The sequence below is a fragment of the Papilio polytes genome, unplaced genomic scaffold, assembly GCF_000836215.1.
Source record: "Papilio polytes unplaced genomic scaffold, Ppol_1.0 DF822289.1, whole genome shotgun sequence".
NCBI lineage: Eukaryota > Metazoa > Arthropoda > Insecta > Lepidoptera > Papilionidae > Papilio > Papilio polytes.
In genome coordinates, this window is record NW_013526915.1 from 3352441 (window position 1) to 3360926 (window position 8486).

Consider the following 8486-nt stretch of genomic DNA (forward strand, 5'->3'; position numbering starts at 1 on the left):
ATATTATGTATTTAGGTACGAGAAGAAAATGCCAATAAATAGTATTACAAGGTTTACGTAATTTCTTTACTACGTCTATGTTAAAATTACTTTGTTGGATAAATGATTCCTTGCACATATTATAGTCGTAATTACAATTATGCCGTTACACAGAACTGTTTGACGATATTCTTATCTACGAACTATAGAATATACACGAATTCTTTGATAGTTATATCTAGTTTAAATACTTATTTGTGTCCGGTTAGGCCATACCCATCAATGTGCTTGATGGGATGATTATGGTGGCCATTGATACGAGCAAGCGGCCATCTGAATCCACCGAAATGGAAAGCGACCGCTGCCCATAAACATCCGCAATTGTAGATGCGTTGCCTACCTTTCATTGAGGGAGGAGGAGACGCACCTAAAGAGGATATTTCCCCTTCCTATGCGTCTATTCCACCGTCAAATCCACTTTTCCTTCCCAGCCTCTCCTCTTAAGAAAAGAGTGGAAAGGGAAAGGGACTAAAATTAGGCCTCCTGCACCACACTCATCAGACGAAACGCGGAATTGCTTCCACTTGACGCCTGTTTTCTGTGTGGTCGTGGTATTACACCGGGCGAGCCGGCCCATTCGTGCGAAGATGTTAAAGCGGGCTCTACCACTGTAAAACTGATACTATGGAATATGTGAATAGTGATGGGAAAATAAAACGTTATTTATCTTGTTATTTAACCCTTTATTGATCTTGACCCTAGGCTCGTTCACCGGAAGACACATTACAAAGTTCCGAGAGAGGGGAAATTGTTTAATGGATGTTACTGTCGTATAACCTAGTTATATTTTAGTTGTTTAACTACGGTTCTGTAAAAAACTCCTTTGATATATTAACTCTTGATACTTGCAATCTCTACCACATTAGGTAATTACAGAATTTTAAAATCTTTATAGTTTGGTCTCCAATTGATAACTTCTGTATGTTTAATATAGAAATACATACAAATATATCTTAATTCTAATTAAGTCACCCATCGTAATGAAACACAATCCCGTCCACCGTAACATGGCGCCCGCGGCACATCGCACAGTTTACGAGGTCGTTAGCACCCCCCAAACACCGACCCCCTCAAACCCTAGCCCCCAAACCACAGCTCACTGTCTATTTATTGGGACTGTTTGAGAACAAAACGTACGTAATTTAGTAAAACGATCCTATAAAATTAATTGAACGTGCGCAGTTTCTCAACTAAATAATAAAACACGTGAAAATCATACTAATTATGGCAGTTTATTAATAGTTAACTAGACATACAATTAAGCTCGAGCACTACTTAAATCCGCTCTCAACTTAATTAAGTTACCTTCACTTAAACATACCGCAGACTAAAATTAGTAAGTACTGTATTGTTATGTTTAAAACATAGTTTACGTACGCTTTATTCGTAACTTCATCATATTAAAAGCCTTGTTAGGAAAACAATTTAGTAATATGTTAAAACACTCTTACTTTTACTAATTACACATTTTATTATTAGCACCGTAGATATTTTTGTTCACTTATGATATTATAACTAACGATTATCTATCACACTCAGGCACGTTAGTGGTTACCTAAGTCCCTAAGTGTCAATTTCTTATACAAAGTCTACACGTGACCAAATATCGTTTCAGCAAGTTTAAAATTATTATTCACGTTTCTATTGATGACACCTTACCTTCCTAATTGAACGCTACCGCTCCTGAATTTCAAAGAGATTTGGGTAATTGTGTATGGACCTATGATATCTTGCCTCGGTTCATACAGTTCTTTGCTAGCTCAAGTTTTTTGAACACAGGTGTCTTATCGTTTATCACCTTCCCTTAATTCAGAAATGCTAAATTTGCAGGAGTGTTAGTTTATTGGCAAAAATAACAACGTCGTAAAGTTGCAAAAACTTGGAGTAGAAAATTTAAGTGGCACTAGAGGAAGGCTGCGGGCGATAAAGCGAAATGAAGCGTCGTAAAGCTGGGGAAAGATCGAGCCATGGCGTTTTACAGTCCCGCGTCCCGCGACTTCTCTTGCCTAGGTTAAAAGATTATTTAATAATTTTCATGTTAAACTTCATATTATCGTATATTTCTAAGCATAGTAAGTTTTTGTAGATGTATTACCAGTGAATACTGTTTTAATTAAATCGCCTTTGACGCATCGCAGACTTTAAAGGGCTTTTAAAAAATTAGGAAAGATAATAAATAATTTGTTTCATATTTTAATAAACGTTTAATTTTTAAAATAATATAACATTCAATAAACTTTAAAATATTAACGTTTTAATAATCAATTGTTAGTCAAATAAATTTTCTATTGATTAAAAATACACAAGTGAAATCTATCGTAAACATTTTGTAGTTAATCTTAGTTTATTTTAGGTATACGTTAAAATTATAGTTTAGTTTTAACATTAAGTTTTAGTAAATCTAACCCGATGCGTACAGCGTCGATAGCCGTCCCCGGGGCGCATGTCACACCGTATCCTCCATGACCGTAGCAATGGACCACCTTCACACCGCTCACTATCTCCGGCTCCACACGTACCGGCACTCTATGTGGCCGCAAACCGACCTTATGCGCAACGATCTCCGCTTTTTTCAACGCTGGCAACATTTCACAACACCGCTCCAATATGGCGGCGCTGTCATATTTACAAACTCTCATATTATAACTGTCGTATTGCCTAACCCCACCTAGGGTCGCTATTCCATCAAACCCAGGTATGATGTACGTATCGTAATCGCCGTATAGGGCCGTTTTCAACCAAGGTGCTTTCACCTTTATGACTTGTCCCCGAATCGGAACCAAATTGTGATCGTGGCACAATAATTTCGCCCCTAAACCTGTACAGTTGAAAACCAAATCAAACTTTTCAGGCAGCGCGTTAAAACTCTCCACAGTGGTTGTTATCATTTTTCCACCTTTCTCTAAAAATTGTTTTTCCACCCAAGGTAAATATCTCTCACAACCGATTTTTATCGTCGAAAAATATGATCCATATTTCCATCCTTCGCCGCAAATGTTGAGTTCATTTTTGTCTACAGCTCTATAAATTGGTACTAAATCTTCGATAAGATGGTTTCTAGTGAGGTTGTAATGTTCTTTGGAAAATATGTAACTGGAAAATGACATTAGACCAGCTTGGGGTGCTTCTGATGATTTCAAAATATCTTGCCAAAAATACCAAGAGTCGTTGATCCATTTCTTAGTAATTTCTGCAGTGGGGCCTCTAAAACTCGTCCCAGGTCGAAAAATACCAGCAGCCACCGCGCTTGTCGTGTTTTCTTTGAAGGAATCGGCGATAATTGTTATGTTGAATTTTCTATTTTCATCCTGTAGTAACTTAGCTACTGTCATCCCGACCACTCCCGCCCCGAGTACAGCAATGCTAGGCCCATCAGTCATAGTCTAAAACAATAAAGTACTTCATCAAAAGTGAAACATCGACAACTGTAAATTATATTAATCTAGGAATCCTCGTTTATATCCCGAAACATGGGATATAAACAACATAATATCATGATTTTTGTCGATGATTACAAAACTTTAAACGTTTTACATGATTCGTTAAAAAAATACTCAATGAAAATGTGTACTTACGAATATTTTGTTGTATAATCCGTAATTGTAATTAACCTCGTTGTTAATTGTTGAGAACAATAAACACGACAAGTTTCATCACTCGTCACTTATGATATAACACTGCGCTCCGCATTACGCTTCATTTGCTTATTTAATTAGCCCTAAATAAATATTTTTATAGATAAAGTCGTATAATATACGATAAAAAAAATTCCCCATCCAATAATGAGTTAATTTATTTTCACTTTCCGTTATCTTAATGTAAACAAAACGAACGCATTGAATGTTGAAAGCATCTTAAAATGTTTAGCAAAATATTTTAAATAAGCCAGTAAAATAATTTAAAATTAACTAGAGTTTTAAAATTTAGCGCTCCTCGCAATTAGTAGCGAGCTAAAAATACGCGGGTGTTGCATATGTTAAAAATTATTGAATTATATTAGTTCATATTAATTCATATTAATACAGTATTGTTTATTTTACAGAACCGAGACCATTAAGGAAAAACTACAATCAACTTTCGTCAAACGAAAAATGCGACAACAGACAAGCTGAAGAAGTGCACATCGAGGAAGCCGAAGTGGACTCCGATGCGAGTAGCACCGACATAGAGGAACGGGACACGCGCGGTGTGTGCCCGCCCTGTGCGCATGACCGCTACAACAACAATATACGACGCCATGCACACGACGATTTTAGTGACGATACTGATTATGGTGAGCAATTACATTCAAAAATATTATTAAAATGTGTACAATTAAAATGGCCCCACTATTGCGAAAGAAACAAAAATCAGCTTTGATAGTCAAGGAATAAGCTTTGTCGAATAGAACTTTTGAAAAGTCATTTTTTTGTAGTAAAAATAAAACAAAACAGAGATTTTGTTTGTTTTTTAGTTAAAAATTAAGAACCTTTTATTTAATAAAGTAATTTGAAAATTATTGCTGTTGCTGGTAACATTTTAACGTGCCAGCGTATGACATTTACAAATGTCAAGTGTCATTCTTCCTTGTTTGCGTCAATTTGCGTCATTTTGGTATTTAATTTCTGAGTTTTTAAAGATTTTGTGGGCGACTCCCTTTTAATAATAAAGAATTTTGATTAATTTCTTTATTTAATTATTTCGAAAAGTAACAATAAATAATTAAGTCAAATATACGTAACAATGGCGACTCTAAAGTCCGATTTGGATGACTATCTGCTACAAAACGAGAGTCGTAGGAGCTACAAATTTAGTTTGCCGTCTTTCTCGAGACCTAGTTTCCTATCTCGAAGCAACGATGAAAGCCCTACAAGTACTAGTTCTACAAGTACATGGTTTGATAATGTTCAAAAGGAATATTTTACTTTGGTAAGTACAATGTTTTAATTTGAATAACACGAAGCAATCATTACATATCAAAGTATTTTTCTTCGGTGTAAATAATATTTAGTAACAGAATATTTTTTTTTCAGAGTCGTACACAAAGATTTATGGGTTTTGGAATTTGTATGTGCTTTGGATTACTGTGTTTCATACTGTCCTTTCTATACATTCCTATATTGTTGTTACAAGCCAGAAAGTTTGCTTTGTTATTTACATTGGGAAGTTTGTTCTTCATTTTCAGGTTAGTAATTTTTACTTATGTATTGAAAATATTATTACATCTGATAATAAGTGATTAAATATAACAAGTATTGTTTAACTTCTACTGTCTCCATTATATTCAATCTTTATGTTAAATGCAGTAGAAATGACTAACCACAGTTCTTTGTTACTACAAATTTAAACATCTATTTCCAAATGTTTTGTCATAAATTATTGAACAAAAATTATTATTGTCAATCTGCATAACACATTTTACTCCCAAATTATATGACAATGTAATAAAAAAATTTGTTTAATTACATATGTTATCAGTTGTGTGGATGTGTTGAAGGATTTTGTTAAACTTAGTTATGAATGTATTGAATAGTTTAATTTATTCTCATATAAGATGAGGTCATTTTTCGTGATTTGTTAAGATTGTGTCAGATTGTGAATAAGTTTTTATATTAATGTTCAATTTCCTGTTGTGAATCAAAGGAAAAACCATATATCAAACTTAAAAATATTAAAATAATATTAAGTTTCTTTGTATAATATTACTAATACTATAAATGTGAAAGTTTAGATGGATGAATGCTTGTTAGAGTTGTAGGCTAAACAGATTTTAATGAAATATGGCATAGATCTAGAGGTTTGTCTGGAAGAAGACAATTCTAATTCCACGCAAACGGAGTCGCGGGCGAAAGCTAGTAGACAATGATTTAAACATTTTGAGTGTTTTTCCATGATTTAAATTGAATTTCGTAATGTATGCAATATTCTGTGTAAATATTAATGCATATTGTTTTTACAGTTTCAGTTTTCTCTATGGACCGTGGTCACATTTCAAGTCATTATTCTCAAAGGAAAGAGCACTAACAACATTGTTGTACGGTTCTACACTAATCGCAACACTGTACTGCGCACTGCACCTACAGAGTACTCCATTGACGATTATATGTGCGGTAGCTCAGGTCCTCGCTTTACTCTGGATGATGGTGGGCTATGTTCCTGGTGGCTCCTCCGGAATGAGGTTCTTTGGCAGCATGTTCAAATCATCAGTATCAAATACGCTACCAATATAACGAACAGTTAAACCTAGTGCTGTGTTACGGACTTTGTGCTTAAATGTGGAGTAACTTGAGTTGTGCTTATAATTGACTTAATGAAACTGACAAAGACTGACAGTGAAAATTTACGAGTTTTTGTATGGATTTTTCTCGGCATTTATAACCGAAATGGACAGAGAATTTGGTTTTAGGTATACTGGTTCACATGTTAAGAGAGTGCACGCCTTTGACTAAACTTTTGCACAACTGTTTAGTCTCTCTTTGATTTTTAGTTGTGCAACTAAACAGTTGAATTTGCTGCAAAACAATTGACAACCACACAACAGTTGTGCAATAGCTTCATCAAAGGTGTGCACCCGCTCTAAGGAAGATAAGTTTGTCAGCTATTAGATGAAAAAAACATAATTTTTAAATCACTAGTGTTATTTAAATTTTGTATGCATTGTCTATAGCATCTGTATTAGGGCTGAAATACATATGTCAGTAGCTGGCATACTTGCAGGCTATGCTAGTTAAAGGAGATAAGAGAGGATACTCTACTTGGCACTCTTCACATCGTTTAGTTAACATTTTATCGGCATCTGTATTCCTTCCTTTATGACAACATATCTGGAAAAGAAATTCTGCTTATTGTCTTTTCCTCCTTTTCCATCAGATTTTCTTTTTTCATTCACACTTTTGACCAATCGATTTTGTATTTTAATTAAATTTATAGATAACATAAATTACTTTCTTGTTCGACATGAACAAAAATTAATCATAAAAAATTTTATTGTAAACAGAAAATAATCACTGTATAGTATAGAAAATTTAGTAATCATTATTATTTGATAAAAAAAACGATATTAGATAATGAAATAATTTATTGCTGTTTTATAAACAACTTGACTGTAAAATGTATATTTTTAAATGCATACAGTTCTGAAGTAAAATGATTGTGTTAGAAATTTGAAATGAGTGAAAAAGCTGCAGCAATTGTTAAAATATTTTTTAAACTGTATATTTAGACTTGATGTCCTATGCTCATTGTGATGGTTTTATTTACATTTTAGTATAAATTAAATTTGTATAAAAACATACTAAAGTATAATCTTAAACGCACATTAATTTAATTAAGGTTTATGGTTAATGTTTAATTTTTATACCACTTATGGGGGATTTTTTATATCAATAAATAGTAACACTTTCAATGCATCCACTTTCTCAAATTCTCTTCTATGTTTCAATCGTAGCATTAAAAATGTTTAATAACTGCCAGTCACAAAATAAATTGATTTCATTTAAATATAGTTTAAATTAGTCCTAAATGCTTACTTGGCCTCAGTAAACTTCAAATTTTTTTTTGCTCATACAAATTCTCAATTTAATATTTTGTTAAATATAAAAGTTTGTTCATTGCCAGCATTTCTTTCCATTAGTTAATTATTTTTTAATCTTTATATGATGTAGAATGTAAATAATAATGGGAGTGAATCTTTTTCTCAACAGATGGATTGTTTGCATCTACCCATATTACTATTTTGTACTGTACTATTTTTATTTGTATATAATAAAATAATTACAAAGAAATCTTGTTTTATTTACTTTTTGAGTTTAAGGTAACAGAAGTTTATAGTCAAATCAATATAAAAATACTACTTTCGACACATTAATTTACCATTATTATCGTGTCTACTCTATTAACGACTAATTAGGGATCACTGGAAAATGTAAACCATATAAATCAGTTAAAATGAGAATAGAAAACAATGAACATTTTTTAGTATCTACTAATGAATGCCCAGTGAACTAAATTCGATATAAAGCTAATTAGAGTAGTGTTTGAATTATAAACTTTCTCCACTCTTCCTCCGATGTTTGAAATATATAAACATGCGTAATATATATGAGAGTCCTAGTACTTCAATTCACATAATCGTAAATATTTCTTCCGTTTTTTTAAGTTAATTACATAATTTTTCAGACGAGGCACTGACGTGCAACGTGTGCGATAGGTCGTTCTCGACACGCCGTCAGCTCAGCGACCACCAGCAAAAGAAGCGACACTTTGGGTAAATTAATTTACATAGCATAATCCGATTTTACTAGTCTAAAGAAATGGTTAAAATAGGGAATAGGCAAAGAAAATTATGAACTTAATAAACATAATATTTAAATTCTGTACGCTACGAAACCAACACGATCCAAGTGTAACTTTTTGCGTCAAACTTCCGAAACTCCAAGCGCTACTCGCAATAGCCGACTGGCCTTCCC

At 33.2% G+C, this 8486-nt stretch overlaps 2 protein-coding genes across 2 annotated transcripts; one reads left to right on the forward strand and one right to left on the reverse strand.

Moving 5' to 3' along the window:
• Positions 1–2349: 2349 nt before the first annotated feature.
• LOC106106335 (D-aspartate oxidase) lies at positions 2350–3723 on the reverse strand. The gene is made up of 2 exons (XM_013286912.1): positions 3615–3723; positions 2350–3422 (listed from the first exon to the last, which is right to left on the reverse strand). Exon 2 carries the CDS (start codon positions 3417–3419, stop codon positions 2406–2408), a length of 1014 nt encoding a protein of 337 aa, XP_013142366.1. The 5' UTR covers positions 3420–3422; positions 3615–3723; the 3' UTR covers positions 2350–2405.
• An 876-nt stretch (positions 3724–4599) lies between these two features.
• Positions 4600–7028, forward strand: LOC106106336 (protein transport protein sft2). The gene is made up of 3 exons (XM_013286913.1): positions 4600–4947; positions 5052–5203; positions 5978–7028. The coding sequence occupies exons 1-3, from the start codon at positions 4762–4764 to the stop codon at positions 6246–6248; spliced, it is 609 nt and encodes a 202-aa protein (XP_013142367.1). The 5' UTR covers positions 4600–4761; the 3' UTR covers positions 6249–7028.
• The last annotated feature ends 1458 nt before the right edge of the window (positions 7029–8486 follow it).

Bases quoted from the DNA above. Each gene is read 5' to 3' on its own strand.
- LOC106106335 (XM_013286912.1), bottom strand. From the start codon at position 3,419: ATGACTGATGGGCCTAGCATTGCTGTACTCGGGGCGGGAGTGGTCGGG.
- LOC106106336 (XM_013286913.1), top strand. From the start codon at position 4,762: ATGGCGACTCTAAAGTCCGATTTGGATGACTATCTGCTACAAAACGAG. The intron at 4,948-5,051 runs GTAAGTACAATG...TTTTTTTTTCAG, and splicing joins AAAAGGAATATTTTACTTTG to AGTCGTACACAAAGATTTAT. The intron at 5,204-5,977 runs GTTAGTAATTTT...TTGTTTTTACAG, and splicing joins AGTTTGTTCTTCATTTTCAG to TTTCAGTTTTCTCTATGGAC.